We start from the raw sequence: 19,886 nt of genomic DNA, 5'->3' as shown, positions 1-19,886 counted from the left end.
GGGATGGGGACTCAACCACCTCCCTGGGCAGCCTATTCCAGTGGCTGACAACCCTTTCAGAGAAGAAATACTTCCTAACATCCAACCTGAATCTCCCCTGACTAAGCTTATACCCATTTCCTCTTGTTCTATCACCCATCACTAATGTAAAGAGCCCTTCCCCCACCTCCCCACCATCCCTTCTCAAGTATTTGTAGGCTGTAAATGAGCCTGTTTTGCCAGGTCAGAGAGACAACTCAGAGCTCGAGACTCGCTCGAATGCTTTAGCTCCCTCTCGGGAGCAGCCCCTGGCTTTGCAGCTGCCTCAGGAGCTGTGGTGGGGCCGAGTCCCTTGAATTCACTGTCACCTCCAGAGGGAGAAGGTATCCCCAGCCACAGCGGTTTCAGTAAAAGCTGAAGAATCAGATATGCAATAGCAACTGGAGATAAACACGGAGCATATTTCATAGCTAGACAGATAGTTGGGGAGTTAGAGGATAAATTTGTCCTTTTTCCTAAAAAACAAATAAATTTTGCAATGCCGTCTCGGAGAGCAGTGAAGGGTAGTGCTCGCTCCTGGCCCGGCTGCAGGTTTCTCGAGCGCCCTTTGGCTGAGTGTCCTGGTCCAGGGTGCTCCGTTCAGCAACCAGTACCTGCTCTTCTCACCTTGCAAAATCAGGATATGAGCCAGCGTAGACAGAATAAAAAAAGGCATTTAAGCGCTGGATGAGATGCGTATATCAAGATGCATATTGCTGCCCCAAACCACTTCAATTATTTTGTTGAAAAAATATATTGGGGTCTGTAAGGCATGGATGGCACCAATTAAGTTAACATACTCCTGATCTCCTAACCTGTTATGCTTTGTCTGCTAAGGATCCGTGAGGCAGCACGAGGGGAGGACGGGTGAAGAACAGGTAATGGGTGAAGTAGGGGGAGTGATAAGAAGGTAACAGAAGAAAAAATCAGCATTAGACGTTCTCTTCCCTTTCCATCATGGCAAGCGGTATCTTGTGGACCTTACAGCTTCTTTCAGCTCATTTTCCAATGCAAAAGCTGAATCAGGAACTGTTCAACATTTCACACTTGAGGACAGATGTTGAAATTGCATTAGAGTGGATAAATCTCTGAGAGGGTCAGTACATATGGAGCTGATTGCAGGACCAAGGGGCTGATCTTTTTAAATGAAAGTGTTAAAACTGGCATCTTAATGACAAGCTGCCACTGAAAAAGCATCTGGGATTTTAGTAACTGAGGAGTTGAGGACAGGTTCAAATTGCCAGGAGGGATCTTTGAGGCAGAAAAGGCACTGCAAAGGGAGGGAAACAAAAATGAAAATATGTGCTAGATGTGAAGTGTATTTGCAAACACGACCACTGTTCCAGAACGATCTTTTCAACCAGAAGAAGAGCTACATACATGTATATATACATTATAGATGTATATTATGTATATTCTGCATGTATACAAGTAAAATCGTTGCTGTTGTCATGGCCGTTGTTATCTTAAGGAGAAAAGAATAGGATTTAACTCCATATGGTGAGTATAGCATACCCCAGGGTGTTCATCCACAGCTTAGGGAGAATCTCACCTAAGCGTGCCTACAAAGATAGATGCATGATGCTTTCTGCCATGGTTTTCTGCTATGGAGTTCACCTTTCCTGAATTCCTGTGAAATACGAAAGTATCATGATTGCTGAATATCATTTCTCTATATCTTGGCTTCCTTGTTGGTGCAGTGGGAGTAGTGATGCTTATTTTTCACAGGTGTTACGAAGCTAAACTTCATCCATGTTTGTAAAATATTTTGAAGGCTTGGATGAAAGGTGCTGGGGAAGTTCACAGCATTACTTTAAAAATTTAGCAGTCATCTTATTGAGAACGATTAATCTCATGGTAGCTCCACATTTTTTTCCATTGGTTAAAAGCTTCCACTTGTGGTATAATTACAAATAATTTAATCTTCCTCAAAGTATTCAGCACTCTCTTTCTGCCATGATGAGTACCATAGAAATGTCTATTAAGGAAATAAATAAGAGGTTTTTCTTTTTTTAACAACTTCGTTTTGATTTGAGTACAGCTATCATTACGCTTATTGAACTAATATTTCTTAGTGTTGCCCACATACGGTGGAGATATAAATACTCACAGCTTCCATAATGTCTGCAGCTGTATAATTTAAAAAACCCAGCAAATCAAAAGGAGTACACATTTATCTAATTGATTCTTCACAATTAAATAGCCTTAGAGCCTTCATTTCCCCATAATTTTTTGCGATGAGGAAGGGCACTACTACCAGTCATGGCTGGAAAGTTTTTACTGGCTTTAGTTATGCATAAAATAATCTTTTTTTCACATTAGCAGTCTCATTTTTCAGATCGATTGCTGCCGAAATTGATAAAACTGTACTGATCCATCAGATGATAATATTAGCAAACATCCACTTTCTCTTTTACCCTACATAAGGACATAAGAAAGGTCCTGCTGAGTCTCACCAAAGATCCACCTAGCCCAGTATCCTATCTCCCACAGCAGCTGTTCATGAACGCTTAGGGAAAAGCATCCAGATCAGAAAATGGTACGGTGACACGTCTTCAGTGGGCACCTTCTCGCCTTTGGGAAACTTGCAGTTCAGTAATGTCTTGATACAAGAGCTGCATCTCTGGGTTTAACATCCCTTTGTAGATTTTTCTTCCACGAATTTGTCTGATTGCTTTTTGTACCCAGGTAGACTTTTGCCAACCACCCCAAGTTCTGGCAAAAAGTTCAGCTGCACACAGTGAGGAAAACAAAAACACCCTCTTCCACTTGCTTTGAGACCAACCGTCCCTGCCTGAGGCAACCTTCTGCTTCGAGCTCTACCCCAGTCCACAGCAGGGGGGTTGGAACTAGATGATCTTCAAGGTCCCTTCCAACCCAAACCATTCTGTGATTCTGTGATTCTCCCTAAGACCTAAAAACCTGGGCTCTTTTTCCTGTCAAACATGGCCATTTCTGAGCTGTATCTGAGAACAGATATTAGGCCTCTTGCTTCAGATTTAGGAGCACATATTCAAGCCTTGTCCTGCATTTATAGGAAAGGCTGTTGCTGCCAGCCTAGCCCGAAGCCTGCGCCCGGCACCCTCTGCTGAACCCCAGTCCCCTGCCCACCCCGGGCTGCAGGCACCGCTGTGCCTGACCCGTTGTGGCCCACTGGACCCATTCATTAGGTTGAGGAAGATCTCTGACCTTTTTTTGGTACACTACAGCTCGCGGGTGGTGCGCAAGGACTAGGGTTTTGCATGGAGGTGCCCAGCTGCAGGTGAAAGAGGGTTTTGCAGGGACTAGTCATGTCTAAGAGGCAGCAGCAAGAGTCAGGGATGAAGGTGCCTCCCTGGGCATCCTCTGCTTCATCACCTTTTCCACCCCTTTGGGGAAAAGCTGACCTCACCCAGAGCTGCAGCTCCACCTCTGTCTTCAGGGAGCAGGGAGAAACAGATGGATGGTCATCAACAGGTAATTAGTAACGACTTTCCACGTGATTGGGGCCTACAGGAAAGCTGGAGAGGGACTTTTTACAAGGGTGTGTAGTGACAGGACAAGGGGCAATGGATTTAAACTGAAAGAGGGGAGATTTAGATTGGATATAAGGAAGAAATTTTTCACTCTGAGGGTGGTGAGGCACTGGCACAGGTTGCCCAGAGAAGCTGTGGCTGCCCCATCCCTGGAAGTGTTCAAGGCCAGGTTGGATGAGGCTTTGGGCAACCTGGTGTAGTGGAGGGTGTCCCTGCCCATGGCCGGGGGGTTGGAACTGGCTGATCTTTGAGGTCCCTTCCAACCCAAACCATTCTGTGATTCTGTGATTCTACGATTTACAAAGTTCTTTCACCTTGCAGGAAAGAGGTACTGGGGCTCTGGCTCCTGTCTGTTGCACAAAACTCAGGATGTGGGAAACTGAACGAAAATTAAACATGCATCGCCAGGGAGCGGAGTGTCGCAGAAACAAGCAACTACTCAAACCCCTGCCTTACAGATCTGATTAATAGCAATGCTGCACCTAACTCAATTTGCAAAAAGAGCACTTGGAAAATTTGAGACAGTTTATTTGGGCAAGCTATCAAGCTGATGAATGTAGTCAATGGGGGCAGGGTGGGTGGAGACTAATGAAACGTAAATCTAAACCAGATTTTTAAGGGCCCCAAATAATTGCAGTCAGTTAATAGTATGAGGCTTACAAGAAAAAAATACAGCATTCGCAATCACTGCTTAATTATAGAAATGCAATGATGCTGGCTTTATTCTGCAGTTTTAATAAGGATTAATTTTATTGTGCACTTATTGTATTTTAATTATATATGTAATACGTTGTGCTACGCTATGGGCAGTCAGTGTAAAGAAAGGAAGACTTCTTTGTACTCACCATTTATTTGAACACATTATACTAGAAGTCCTCTTTGATCTCAGGGAAAAGGAGACCTTTTACCCAAAGGCCATCCTTCTTACTACCTCTTTTCTTTCTAAGAGTATAATCATGGCCAAAAATGCTTCTCATAATGACACACTTTCTTCATTACCAAAAGCTCTCCACCTCTAACGTGAAAACTAGAGGCAGTGCCATGGGTACTGCTTCAGCAGAACTGCACCAGGGATGAGTAGAAGGAATCTCTGCAGCTTCAGAAAGCTACATCCTTTCTTGAGAGGACTGTGCCAGGGATGGCTTGACCCAGTTTGGTTGGACTGGCTGTTACTGTGACAGCCAGGTCTGCAACCAGCTAAAAGCACTCCTTCAAGATCCATAGCCTCATATTCCAGAAACCAGTCCCCCATTGCTGAGACCACACCATCTCAACTCATCCACTAGCTTTTCTTCCTCCTTCCCTGAACGTGCTCGACTCCCAGTCCTGCCCACATGCTCCCAGTTGCTGCCCCATGCACAATCCCTTATTCGTTTAGAAGCACATGCCTTCTCTCCACACACGTGCTGAAGATACATTTCCATAGAACGAGCTGCTGCAAAGACTTGAGAAATAAGATGATCAAGTAGAGGCCAGGGGAAGAAATTTCCCACTACAAATCAACAGCCACGGTGCGACACAGACTGCCGGCACTCAGCACCCTGATTTTCGAGGTGCTGAGGATGCAGAACGAGCGTGCAGTTCAGGATTCAGACACAAAAACGACATAAAGGTTAAGGCTATAAATCTTCCTCAGTTTCGGTAATTTAAAATAATGCTGCTGTTGGTCACAAAACCGGAATGCTCTCAAGTCAGTGGGCTTGCTTTTCCTCATAACCTACGCCAGTGTCGATCGGGAGCAACCCCCCCGTCACGCAACGAGGGCATATTGAAGGCAAAACACTGAAACACAAGGGGGCAAAGCAAACAGCCAAGATGGCTGGCACTACAGTTCTGCAGACAGTCCTGTTCCTAGGCAGTAAAAATGCCCTACTGAACCCTCCGTGCTTTGCCTCTCTTCCCTGGGATCTCACTTCATTGGTATTTCTTACAGAAACCACAGATGGTCCCTTACAGTACACTCAGATCTAGGAAGCACAGAATCATAGAATCATAGAATCATAGAATGGTTAGGGCTGGAAGGGACCTTCAAAGGTCATCTAGTCCAACCCCCCTGCAAGGAACAGGGATATCTCCAACTAGATCAGGTTGCTCAGGGCCTCGTCCAACCTGGCCGTGAACGTCTCCAGGGATGGAGCATCCACCACCTCTCTGGGCAACCTGTTCCAGTGTTCTACAACTCTCATGGTAAAAAATTTTTTCCTAATATCCAACCTGAATCTACCTCCCTCTATTTTAAAACCATTACCCCTTGTCCTATCACAACAGGCCCTCCTGAACAGCCTCTCCCCATCTTTCTTGTAGGCCCCCTTGAGGTACTGGAAGACCACTATAAGGTCACCCCGGAGCCTCCTCTTCTCCAGGCTGAACAGCCCCAACTCTTTCAGCCTGTCCTCATAGGAAAGGTGCTCCAGCCCTCTTATCATCTTCGTGGCCCTCCTCTGGACCCTCTCCAACTGGTCCATGTCCTTCTTATGTTGGGGACTAACAGCATCTCAAATTACTGTTAGTCTCTTTCACCAGATCTCCAGCGAAGCCTGGTGCTACCACATTTTCCTCCCACCATCCTACCAGAACTCTGACAACCCAGTGTATTAAATCTTCAAGAAATCTCTTTCTAGCTTTCCGGTGTCTTCTCTGATTTTTCACTTCAGAAGTGTCTAATATGCATCTTTATCTTATTGATCTTATGGAAAAGGGCTACAACTTCCAAATCATCAGAGCTCCAACAGTGACTGCCCTGGGGACAGACATTCCAGATTACCTTTGATACTGTGGTATAATAAAAGACAGAGGGGCTGGTGAGAACAGAGAGAGATGGGCTGGAGGAAATTAAGGGATTTTGCAACAAAACAAAAATAACAGTCACAATAAAATAAGTTCCAACCATCCCTTTGTTATAAGCTTATACATTGTCCTCCGTGCTGCTCCTTTTTCATCTGAAATTGTGTATTTTTAGGCTTCCTCCATGTTTACGATTGATTTCTTTGGAGGCACTATAAAAATAATTACACTCAAAGTTAGATTGCCCACAGAGGCCCATTCGAGGTCTGGTGCTCTCTGTTCAAAAGCAAAGATGGATTGTGTGGCAAGAGCTACAGAACTCAAGTTATAAGAATTGCCATCACTTATACCTGTGGTTCAGCCAAGCATCAGGGTGGTGCCTGTGCAGACACCCAGGGAACTTCAGACTTTCACCCCCTGGGTGCTGTGGGAACTCCCAGTCTAGTCATCTACACAGCTGGACCAGCTGAGACAGAGACTGAGCTGAAACCAGGGGATGGGCTGGACTCCCAGCCCCCTTCACAGCATAGCACTGGCAGAGGAGGTTTCCAGGTGGAAATTTCCAACTGTCCTGAAGACTCCCTAAGGTAGCTCCTGCTCTGTCTAGGCCAGCTCTCTGTCTCAGGGTGTTGATTAGGACCCTAGGAGGGGAATCTCACCAGTCGTGAGACTCCTCAGGCAGTTCCTGCTGCAAAATTGATTAACTTGTACAAGGATAAGACGTTTGCAAATGGTCAGCAGAAACTGTTCCTGCAGAAGTGGTCACACAGGACAGTCTTTTATACGTATTTAATTAGTTAGAAGACGCTTTGTATGTAGTTAGGACAATAGATCACAACAGGTCGCAATAGATTGTGCACATGCTGGAGTGGTCCCAACGGTCCCTGGGCCAGCTGTCTGTAAGAACTGCGTAGAAAATGGGGTTTGGGGAGTCTCACCTGATCCAGCTGCAGATCCCGACTCTTGCAATAGAACCTCTCATCATCATATGGACAGTGACTAACCATCTTGTTTGAAAGCTTTTATTCCCTGTGCAAGCATTACCCTATGCCAAGATCCTAAAAAATTAGCTTTTTTTTTATTGAAACAAACTGTCTACTCTGTTTGTGACCGACGGCAGTAAAGATGGAATAGACAGAAATAAGTCATAGGAATGATTAACGGATGGAAAAGTAGTCTGTCAGTGATCCCAGGAATGTTTGGTTTGCCATAGAGAGGATGATAGGATGACTTGATCCCAGCCCCGAATTTCTACCTGAGGAACAAAGCTTTAATAACAGGCTCTCCAAGCCAACAGACAACTAAACCAAGATCCAGCATTTGGAAGATGAGGCTAGAGAAATCTGGATGAGAAAAACTGTAAATTTTTCATAGAGAGGAGGTTTCCAACCAATAGAAAACCAGTCATGGGACAGTGGTTCATTTTATCCCTTTGGCAACTTTAAAATTACAGTTTCATGTTTCTCTAGAAATTATATGCTCTAATTCAAACAAGAAATACATTTAAAAAGAAGTATGGGTGTTCTGTAGCCTGTTTTATACAGGGTATCTGACTTGAAGAACATTACTGTATCTTTTGACCACATCAGCTATGGAATAAGGTCTTGAGACAGGAATTCCTTGCTTCAGTGTGGAATGAAACCGAAATTCCGTTTTAAACATAACTGAAAATAAATCTAAAATTTCAAAGAATAATGAAGTTATTTGCAAGAAATGCAGGGTCAGGTGTTACGAGTTGAGACGCACTGCAGGGGGAGAGGAGAAACCTGTGCGTTGCCTGTCTTCACTGTCACATTGATATATTTACTCTCTGTTTAAGAAGAAAGTGAACTTTTGAAAAGATAGAAACTACATCATCAAAAGGGTGTGTAATTATGTTTAAATTTACAGTGGGGAAGAGTCACACACTACATGGTTAATGAGTCGAGCCAATCATTAGGAAGTTTTATTGAAAGCTTGCTTCTTGATAAATCTCTCTATTTTTATCTGACAGGTTTATTTCTACTGGATTTGTCGAGACCCGTCAGCATTTGAGTGGTTTGCTGATCTTTTGTTCCATTTGGAAACAAAAATGACTGCAAAAGGGAAAAATGATTTTCTAAGTTATCGTATATTTCTTACTGGCTGGGATGAAAGTCAGGTAATAATGAAACTCTTACGAGTCTGAGTTAATGTACCTTGCTTTTCCAGTATGGTAACATATGGAACAGGAACAGCCGAATAAATGATGGATGAAGCAGAGAGACAAAGAACTGTAAATATAAAGACACCAAGCTGTCTGCTTCCATCTCACATTTAGGAAAACAGGAATGCAGAAACCAAGCCAGTGATCCTCCCGGTCCTATTTCTTGGCTCGTGCAGCACTGATCACCACGTGTGCAGAGAGCCTTTCATGAGCTTGTGAAGGGACATTTTGTCCATGTCTTCAAAACAGATGTTTGCATAAAAAGTGTTGGTTTTGTTTACTCTCACTATTTAGTATAATTCTTGTTGTTCACATATACGTCCAGTACCGTTTTGAACCCTGCTGTGCCTGGAACATTTTGGCAGCAAACTCTATGGACTAATTCATGCTGTTTGAAAATACGTTTTCTCTGGTTGACTTCAAATTTACCATCTTACAATTTCATTGAATCACCCAACTCAAGGCACTTAATCCTTAGACTGGGTCAATTTTATTCAACTTCTTTAGTCTTTACCTAGACCCAGACGAGCTGGTTTTCTCTCCCTCTTAACGGATCACTCCGATGACACTGCAATCAGTTAGGCACATGCCAGAAAAACTCTCACAGGAAAGTCTTTACTGTTTGATTTCCTGCTGTCTCTGTTGAATGAAGGACTGTCTAAGTAGAGATTAAAAAAACAGATTTCATAGAGCTTTTCCCTTACTGCTGCTGCTGCCACAAAAAACCCCATTGTTTCTTGGCGCTTTCCTCAGGGCTTCTGCCGAGTAACGAGGTACGTGCATAAAGCTGTATTCAGAAAACCTGCTCCCACCGGGAAGTACATGGCAGCCATAGAAACCACCACTGTGCCCTGCAACATCACAGGGCACGACCCAAACCTGTTTTGAAAGAAGCTATTGAGGAACCCAACAAAACACACAGTCGCCCTCATCTCTCAGCTGTCACCATCCCACCTCCTTCTTGGGCAAACATCAGGCCAGAAGCTGGGTAGGGAGACAACTGTTCTTGCTGGGATCTCTGATTCTCTTCACTCGTGTGCCCTGCACTTTTCCAAAGTGCCTCCTTCTTCTCTTCAAACCCCCTCGCCCAGACTCCTCTCAGCACTGCCTTGTTATCCTGTGCTGTCGGTTGGGTGACACAGGACCATCCCTGAAGCTGTGCTGCCTCCTCGCTTACACTGGTACTGCTCTTGCTCCTGGAGCCCCTCAGCATTCCACCTCCACCTCTAAAGGGCTGTGGGGAAGAGGAATGCTCTTCAGTGGCTGCTTCTCCTACTCTGACCAAGCCCAGATAACTGTGGTAGGCAACAGCTCCACCTTCTTCAGACATCCACAAAGCTCCCCCATCCTGGAGGTCTTACTTATCTTTAGTAAAATTCCAGTTCGTTGCTCCTCAAAATTTGAGCTTCAGCACCAGTAATATTTGGATGACGCTTTACTTTACTTCTCCCTCAGCAAACAACAAAACCGACATTCTCTCCGTTCTCTCCGTCTCACCGTATAGATGACCAGTAGTTGGGTGAAGCTGAACCCAAGTAGAGTGGGCAATTTACAGGTTCTAGTACACCCTCCACTACTGGCAGGTGTTTACTCCTCAGACATAACATTTGTTCAATGCTTGGAGCTCTTCACAGATTCCATGTTGGCATCGGATGGTCAAACAGATATGGCATGTCTGCCTCTGCTTGGACAAGAAATCATGTTTCAGCCTATTGCTTCTTGCAATGCCCCTGAGATTTCTAGGCAACTTTAGTGCTGTGACCTATAGCAAGGGCTAACACCGAAAATCCTGGAAAAGTTCCACTTAATGTGAATAGTAATAGCCCATCTGCTCAGTGGTACAATTTTTCTGTAAACAATTAAAAAACCCTGCAGTTCTTCATCTCCCACTCCCACCAAAAAGTTCAAGTTCTTTCTTAAATTATTGTTAGTCCTCCATGACATTGGCCCAAACTAACAAGAAGAAACTTTTAGAAACATGACCTCTTGTGACAACTGTGCTTGACCAGCATAATCGAATTGTTAAGCAACATGGAAGACTCAATAGCACGAGAAATAGACAACATTCCCAGGAAATGGATCTAAATTTCAGCAACCACTTCTGCAAGAGATGATGATGATGCCTAATTCATGCTAGGGCCTGAACTAAATGCAAAGCCCATTTTTTAACTGAGCTTTCCTCTGGCAACTCCTTGACAGTGACAGTAAGGACGACAGTCTGTAATGCAAACCAACGTATCGCTCCTACACTACAGCAGCACAATTGGGAGAGTCGGTGCTTTTGGTTTTAAATGCACCTGGGAAGCACTCAGATGGAATCACAGCATCAACAGCACGGTGATGGGCGTCGCTAGGAGCTGAGAGACAGTCAACGACCCTGAAAATCAGGATTTGCCATCTTGGCACCGGGAGCTGTGCAGCTGGCTCGCTCGGTGCTTCACCTGAGCTGATCCAGTTTCTGACCCTGCCTCCACCTGCGGAGAGGGGTCACTTTGGTCCTTTGCCTAAACTCTGACTTGGCCTTTAAAAGGGTGATGGCCACTTCGGGATCCGCGATGAAGGAAGTGTAGGGTAAGGCACCGAGAGGCTGAGAAGAGGTCTGGGACTCTCAGACCTGTCTGTAGAAGTGACTGAGGCACTCAGGCTCAGGCCAGTAAAGACAGATATTTAATCCCAACTCATTTCAAACATCTCATCTTAAGAAGCTGAACTGCTTTGAGGTCTTGGGCACTTTTGGAAATGCTTTTTACACTTCTAGCCGTTTCGTGAAGACTCGAGTGCTCCTCTCCTCTCCCTCTCCTCTCCTTCTTCCATTTGATAATTACACAGTTTCCTTTCTCTCATTAATACTTCTGTCTTTCACCACAAAGCAGCATTATTGCTTACTCCTCTTACTCGGAGTACACATTGTCGACTCTATAATTATTATCTTGTAAATTTGCCTTTAGGCTACTCACATAGCCCTACATGATGACAACAAGATGGATGTAATTACTGGTTTGAGACAGAAGACCTGCTATGGAAGGCCAAACTGGGACAACGAGTTCAAGCAACTAGCTGAAAACCATCCTAGGTAAGGCAGGTTGGCTTCTAACCTTGGCAGGTAACTCTTCTCTCAGCATAAACGGCGGGAGGAGGGGAGGGCAAACCTTTCTAAATGACCCTTTTAAAACAATTCAGGGTTTTTTGCTGTGTGGAAAGAAGATTTATGTTTAATGAAGCTTTTAATGAAGAAATCTCGGAAAGAGAATGCCAATAAAATCTAATTTTTGGACAAGAAAATCTAATATTTAGAAGTATTTCAATATCCTGGCCTTTGTCCAGATATAATTGAAACACACAATCCAATTACTGTTCTGCACAAAGGACAAAGCAGCATTAATTTCCCTTGAAGATGGTTATTAAAGAGATAAACTGTGATTTTTTTCTTATGATGTCAAGGATATGTTTGTTCCCCTAACATATTTGGCTACTCTTGCAAGACTATGCTGTTCTGTTCTTAGTTCATCTCTGCTGGCAAAGACAGTTCATTTGAACTTAGTGGATTCACTAGTGGTCTGAGAAAAGCTTCTTTGTTCCTGAAAGCCTTTGAAGCAAGAATTTGAAATATTTTGTGTTCAGCAGTAGAAAATTCCAGAATCTTTGTGACTCTTTATGATTTCCAAACATTCACCTGCTAATGCAAAATAAGGGCTTGCACTTGGGAGACAAACATACAAAAAGAAAAAGAAGAAAACTTTTTTTAAAGATGAAAAAGACCCAAGAAAAAGCTGAAAGGGAGGAGATCAAAGAGAATACAGTAAGCTACAAGAATACCATAAAATTGCAAAAATAACAGTAATAGAGAAACCACTTGATGGAGGTCAAAATAAATACAATCAGGAAATATGAAAGATTAAAAATAGAAAAAGGCCGAAAGTAGAAAATATGATTTTTGAAAGACCTTTTATAGGGACTCTACTGCATAAACAGAGCCTTTAAAGTTACAGTTGGAACATTATTTTTTGTAAAGTACAACTGAGAAAAATCTGTTTTTCTGATACTCAAGGAAAGAGATGGATATTAACTTTCTATACTGGATCTTCTGGTATTTCCTTACAAAGCCAGTGCCAAAGTGACAGAAAAGTCTGTATTTTCTTCTGAACCCAGATACCCGTGTTTATGGTCAATGTTGAAGCTTTTAAAGAAAACCTTGCGTGAAATAAGCATTCCTGATGAGAAAAAAAACACCCTACCTTTTAGTGCTTTGAGTTACAGAAGGTTCAAGAGGCAAAGAAACTCAAGAGCTTCTATTGTGTGACGAAACAATCAACTTTTACCAACAGACTAAATTGTGGGTCTCTGCGCTTAGATCCATGGACTTTCCCTTGGCTGCAACAGTGACTTTTGGCGGATCAGCAGGAATATACCACTCCAGGTTAACAGGTTGCCCAGAGAAGCTGTGGCTGCCCCATCCCTAGAGGTGTTCAAGGCCAGGTTGGATGAGGCTTTGGGCAACCTGGTGTAGTGGAGGGTGTCCCTGCCCATGGCAGGGGGGTTGGAACTGGATGATCTTTGAGGTCCCTTCCAACCCAAACCATTCCATGATTCCATAACCCAGTGCAATCCAGCACCAGAGCAACATGGGCATTATGTCTGGGACTATGACTTGGGCTCCCAAATCATAATGGGGCTGTAATCTATTCTTTTAGAGGAGCAAACTTTTGGAAAGTCATGCTGTCACTCGTCACTTGCACTGCGTTTAGGTAGACTGACCTTCCCCCAGCGGCACAGGATGTGTCTGTACCTGTGTGTGCACAGACACGTTCGAAAGCACTGCGTGCTACGGACATAGAAACAAACCCTTTAAGGCACTTGGCAGCAGGTAACCAGGTTTCCAGCTCCCTGTTACAGATTTGTACATTTATGAACACAACTCTCTGTTACATTGGTCATGTTCTTATTTTACAAGAACTACTTGTTTACAAATTTCGTTATTAAATCAGCCATTTAAAAATTGTCCATAGGTAGAAAAGTGTTAAAATGAAGGGGGGGAAGAAAAGAAAATAACAAAACTGAGAAGTAACTGAGAATTTTGTGTATTTTTTTTAAAACAAAAACAAAAACAAACTCAGCCGGAGAAAAAGCACTGAAAATTTCCAGCCCATGCAGCGTATTTGCTTCTCTGATTAAAAAAAGGCTACTAAGATCAAAACTAAAGAATTAGCATTTAAAATAGTTTGTGACCTCTAATATAGCAATCCAAATAAATAATTCAGTAAGACATAATAAACACTAAAGTATTAAAATAATTACACTGTCATACTTTGTGACAGTAACACAAATTTTTTTTCAAATGTATTTCTCAAAAAAACATTTCCAAAGACGCAAATCTGCAGGCAGCCAAAAAGTACAGTTTATCCATTTACTCTGCTACTCTCATGTCTTTGTTCTTATTGCAATTACAGCAACAGTGTTGGAGTCTTCTTCTGTGGGCCCAAGACTCTCTCTAAGACCCTTCAAAAGACATGCAACTCGTATTCATCAGCTGGGCCAAGAGGAGTTCGGTTTCACTATAACGAAGAAAGTTTCTAGTCTGCACTTCTCAACTGTACAACAGGCATTCTAACAGCTATTGCCAAATTGTGCATTTTTTCCTCACCGTCTCCTGTCCTCCACTCATTCTACAGCATTCAGGCCAGATACTAGGAGTTGTAAATTGAAGTAGGTGCGTTGACTTCAGTAGAAAAATGCCATCCTATGCCAACTAAAGGTTTGGACTCCGCCCGTAGCCTTTCCTTCAAAGAACGGAAGGGACGATTCTCCATCGCTTTCTTAACGATGCTGTGAACCCCTCTACGTCTGCGTGAAAACAAGCACAAGCCACGAACTCTTCTCTGCTGTACTCACATAGCACTGAGAGGTAGGCACAAAACAGCCAGTTACCTTTCCACCTCTGCAAACCTTCTCAGGCGTCCTGAGATACAAGCGAGGCCAGCTGCGGAGCTGCTGGAAATGCTGTTGTCCAACAGCTGTGTTTCAAACGAACCATCCAGGGGCCATGGAGTGTTCCCCGGAGCCACACCTTCTAACATGCTGGGATTAACGTAAAGCCACACGTGCCACCTGTGCAACTGCTGATGCTTTCGCCAAGCGAAGACTGTCTCCAGCTGGCCAGGGCAGGCAGCCTTGCAGCACCCTGTACATGGGCGCAGTGAAACGATGGCCTTCGTGCAACCCCAATCTTTACTCAGCTTCTCGTAGCTCTCACTGGCACTAGAGTTGCCATGGCTATAGGTCACATTCCCTAAAGCAGCTCTTCCCTCCCAGCTTTGTAATGCTCACCTTGGACATCCAAGTACATCACCGCCACCTTCCTAGACCTGACGTTGTCTTCCACCTTCAAGTACTGCATGTACCTCGCTGTGTGACTTTAGCACTGTTCAGCACGTGGAGCAGAGCATAATTCCAGAGTGAGGGAGAAACAAAACAAAAAATACGGGAATGTTGTTACATTCACATCAGCTAGAAAAGTGAGAAAAATATTTCCTTATTCCCCAGCACAGAAAGTTAAAGAAAAATCATATTAATAGAGTTGGACTGAGGCATAACAGCGTTCAGCAGGATCACACAACACACTTATCCAGCCACACGATAAAAACGGGAGGTAGGAAACATCCCGTGTACGTCAGCACTCCAATAAGACCAATGACAACGTGATGTATGTCCCCTTACACACGCACAAAAGGCCCACTAGAGGGGACGAAAGTGTTTAGACCAAAGAAACAGAATAATAAAAATTATGTCACAGAAGACTCCAATGTTATTTTATCCCTCTTCCATTAGAGGATGCAGTATGTGTGAGTTGAGACTGTGCTCCCAGACACAGCCACGTTATGATGAAGTTTAGGGCAATGCATCTTTGTTTGAGAATTGCTGAAGTTTTTGGAGACGCCTGCCCATGTGCAATGATTAATGCGGCGCACGCTGTGTAGCAGTAGAGTGAGTGGAGAATTAGAGCCTCTGCCAGCTCACCTAGAGGCATTTATCTTTTATTTTTTTCCCTGGTGCCCGTGCTGAGCCTCAGGGTAAGCTGACACATTTTTTAATATAAATTAAGCTTCTTTTTTTATGTGTGTTGAAAATCTTGAAGGAAATGAGAAATGTGTGTAGGCACCAGTACCAGCTGCCATTGCATGAAAGAAAGAGGTGACAATTTCCTGCAGATTCTGAATGATGGTTTTAATGGGGTTGGATCGGAGGTAACAAGCACAAAGATATTGTGCTGCCAGAAAAACAGGATCTGTTCTCCCCCTAGCCTCATGCAACAAGATGTAACATTTAGCTTCTGGCTCAACATGGCATCTCTTCACTGCTTTGATTTATTCCCACTTTTGCAAATCACTGTGGTATGCTACAGGAGATGCATTTAGAGCCCTTGTTATAGTTCATTGAGTAGCACTGCTGTTATCACCACCAGAGGAGAATTTCACTCGTATCAGGACTGAGTGACCTAGAATAAAGGAAAAATAATAACAATAAAGAAAAAGAAGTGGGGAGGTTTGTTGGACTAGGATGAAACTGCATTTAGGTTGAATGAAAATCCCTTTATTACAAATACAATTTAAATCAAAGTGGGAACTAGGAAGATTTGGCTTCCTGCCTTGTTTTGAATAACACTGAGCACGCAGCAGCTACGATAATGTTAGCGCGTCTGTAATGACCCTATTATTATGTTTATATATGGAAACATCATTCACTGTCAGGGAAAATGAAAGATATCTTCATGGATTTGTCCATTCAGCTTCTTCAGCAGGAAGCGTTCAGCACTGTGTAGGAAAATATTAGTAAATAAAATATAGTCATACAGCACAGATTCACCACATCCTGTGACAGAAAACTAATCATAGGCAAGGATTGCAAATATACAGATTAATTACTTTGGCTCTCAAAATAAAAAGAGTGGTATTGTAATGACCGAAGTTGCGTTATGATCATTTAAGTTTATTCACCTGTAACTGTAAATTGGAGTACACAGGTTTCTACGTTCTGGGTTTCCTCCCTCCCCCCAGGTCATGCCTGTAGTAGAAATCAGTTCTCTGAGCTTGCTCCTTAGCTCACACTGAGACATCAAACAAGAACTTCCACTCTGAACAGAACATCCATCACACGGTGCATGTACCACGTCACCGTCATTGCAAGGACTCTCTTGCTTCCCTCCTGGTTTTACACATAACATAATGGCTAAGAGGAAATACTGGTTAGGGTTGGTTAGGGTTGGAAGGGACCTTAAAGATCATCTAGTTAACTGCGAAAAAGTGACCAACTTTTCATACATTTGAGTGCTCCTCATTAACAGCAGATTTCAGATGAACTACCCTAAATGCAGCTCAGCCGCTACAGAAAAGTAACAAACTAAATGACGTGGTAGGTTTATAATCTCGACTGGTCAACAATTTCAGTGAACTTCCTTTTTTTGTGGGAAAATCACCTGAATTTCTTCAGGAATAGAGAAAAGGAAAAGAAAAATGTGACAATGCTTCCAACCAGCTTGCCCTGTGAAGACTAAAAGCTTAAATGAAACGAGCACAGTTAATATTGAGGGATGCAAACCCGTGAGGCGATGGACTGGAAAGTGCAGATACTGTGTGCAGCAGAGGCAGATTGTCCCTAGGCCTTCATCTCTTCTCTTGACACTCCTCAGGCAATCAAATACCAGGAGTGAAGTCACCTTGGTGGCCACCTACAAGGTGGAGGGCATCCTACCAAGGACTGGCTGGTCTAAAGCTCCTGAGTGCTGGACACCAGCTGAGCTGAGGCTTTCTCACCTCAGCCAGGCTAGCTGGTCTGCAGCATCAACTCCAACGCCTTGTTGGGATCACTTAATTCTCTGAGAAATTCTGCATTTTTGTGGAATAAAGTCAAGTGTCTATTTCATTAAAACTGCAGCCACAAAAGAATCATTTTCCAGGAATGTCTACTCAGATGTTACTGAACATGTTCGAAGGAGAGTGGACTGATGATCTGCCTTTTAAAGTCTAACCAGTTCAGTCTATTTAACAGGATTCTTTTTGACCTTCAACAAATCATGTCTCGGAGTGAAAAAAAAATCTCATTTACACAATGGTCTTAACATATGTGAACAAATGTGTTAGTTGACATAGAAACACACTTCTCCTTTCAAAAGCAAGAAAGGCCGAAAAGGCTTAAACTCTTTAAAAGACACGGAAATATCCTTTCAGTATAGAAACAAACAAAAGTTGTCAGTGTAATGGACCACTCAAACCAGCAAATTTCAAAGGCTATCTGCTTCAAATATTTGCAACCCTTATTTCTAAACAATAATGACTTCTAAGCGGTGAGGCATTTGTATTCATTGAGGATAAAAGCCCTGAGCCTGCCAACACTTACCCGTGTGCTCAACTTCAAACAGCCTCCTCTCTGTCCTAGAGGACTAGCTATGGTTTGCTTTGGAGCTCGGCACAGAAGCCTGATGTCAGGCTCAAGGTTGGGTCCTGAAGGCTGATCTGCACTACTCAGCTATTAAACTACTGGACTGTCTTGATTCTTGTCTAGAGACCATTTCTCTGGTTCAGTGACTCTGAGTCTGAAAGACAATTTACAGTCACGCTCGCCGTAAGGCACACAGATGAGATTGCACTTATGTGCTTTTATTAAAAGCCTGGTCTTCAGTGGTCTTACAACCCTGTTAAGCAAAAAATGTGGGTTTGAGGAGAGTTTTTCTCTTTTTTTGATTTTGGCCAAATGATGAACACGCAGATCTGAATATTTTATTCCGTGGATATACGCAAATAAGCAGGAGAGAGGGCAGATACGAGCCTGTCCTCTGAGACAGAAGTCCTGGTCTCCAGCCTACTGCCCACCACTGCCCGGAACGCTCCAGCTCCTGTCCCAGCAATGGCCTGTGCCCGTGCCTGAGACCAGGGCTCTCTGCACAAAAGCAACACCTTTCCTCCTGCTGCAGAACCCTACGCAGAAACCACCGCTTTTAAACAAACTGTGTAACGTGAGACTTTGTGAGCCATGACAAGGAGGCATGCACAAGCCTAAATTAACACAGTAGTCATGACATGGAGGCACATGGGAAATTTGCAGCAACTTCTCTGGTTTAGATCTCATAGAAGCTGGTGTCCACAATTCCCTCTTACGGTAACAAGCACGGTGTATTTCTTCTCATGTTTCCAGGAACTGATCAAGGTTAAAAAACCTGAAAGACAAACTTTGACTTCAAAAGGTCACAGGTGCCTAATCAACCTGCAACACATCACACTCATTAATTATACATTACTATACAATTACATTCCATTTAGATAAAAACGTTCAGATTGAAGAATGCCCACCATTTGCTCATTAATATTAGTAAAATATCCATGCGATTTTCTGAGTTTCTGTGCTGCTAAGGAGAACCAGGGGGCTACACAGAACGCATGCCAATGCAGAGCTGGCCATTTAAGATCACTCTTTTTCACATTCCTTACCACACCAGCAAGAGGAAGATAGTTAAGAGGCACAGTTGGACAACTCTGAATGTAATATCAAAGGTTTGAGGATGAAAAAACACAAATGTATGCTGTGATACTGGTCAACACAGAAGTTTTAAATATAAATAGTGTGGAGAAAAGCTAGATTTGACTGAGCTGGACCTGGCGTAACACAAATATGCCCAAGTACAATTTTTCTGACAGGAATGTACCTCAACTATTTTATTACTTAATGGAAACTGTGGTCGACATTACAAAGATGTATCCACAGCACGAGACATGAAGCATAATTGCAAATGCTGGCCACCCTATGTCTATCATAGCAAGTACATCATCCTTCTATAACATCATGAATTTGTAAAGGAGCCTGAAACACTGCAAAAATGGCCTGATGCTGGGAGGTGCTGAGCTGAAACAGCTTTTAGCAAAACCAAAAGAAACTCTGCCTGCTTGGCATTCTGCAGAACCAGACCCTCGGAGTCCAGGCAACAAAATTAACTGGAGTTTTGCCAAAATGAGGACAGTAGAATTTGGCTCAGTTAGTCAATGTCAGTGTAGAATGATATATTGCAAATATCCAACACTGAACTTTAAAGGAAAAAAATTAATTCACTTCAAATTGTCTGACTTGTTTATCATGAAATAGCCAGTGCTTTACTACATGCTGAGCGTCTTACTCCTGTACATGTCGAGAGCCATCAATAATGAAATCTGTAAGTGGGGAGACACGTTTTTGGGGATGGATGCAATTATATCCAGATACATAATATACATTATATTACTGATGTTACTGCACCGGGCTCCAGTTCAGCAGAGCATTTGTGCTTATGCTTAGTTGAAAGCATATAAGAAGGGGATTTTTTTCAAAGGAGTTAGACACATGCTCAAGGTGAGTCCATATCT

At 43.2% G+C, this 19,886-nt stretch overlaps 1 protein-coding gene across 1 annotated transcript in view; it reads left to right on the top strand.

Annotated features, from left to right (window-relative positions):
* NOX3 (NADPH oxidase 3) overlaps nucleotides 1–14,076 on the top strand; it is a 44,374-nt gene extending 30,298 nt beyond the window's left edge. Inside the window, exons 11-13 of the mRNA XM_009990104.2 lie at nucleotides 8,311–8,457; nucleotides 11,451–11,575; nucleotides 13,950–14,076. Of these exons, the coding sequence (XP_009988406.2) occupies nucleotides 8,311–8,457; nucleotides 11,451–11,575; nucleotides 13,950–14,076 (399 nt within the window). The remainder of the gene's footprint in view (nucleotides 1–8,310; nucleotides 8,458–11,450; nucleotides 11,576–13,949) is intronic.
* Nucleotides 14,077–19,886: the final 5,810 nt, after the last annotated feature.

The sequence above is a fragment of the Tauraco erythrolophus genome, chromosome 2, assembly GCF_009769465.1.
Source record: "Tauraco erythrolophus isolate bTauEry1 chromosome 2, bTauEry1.pri, whole genome shotgun sequence".
In the NCBI taxonomy this organism is placed as follows: domain Eukaryota; kingdom Metazoa; phylum Chordata; class Aves; order Musophagiformes; family Musophagidae; genus Tauraco; species Tauraco erythrolophus.
This window is presented reverse-complemented; position numbering and strand designations above follow the sequence as displayed.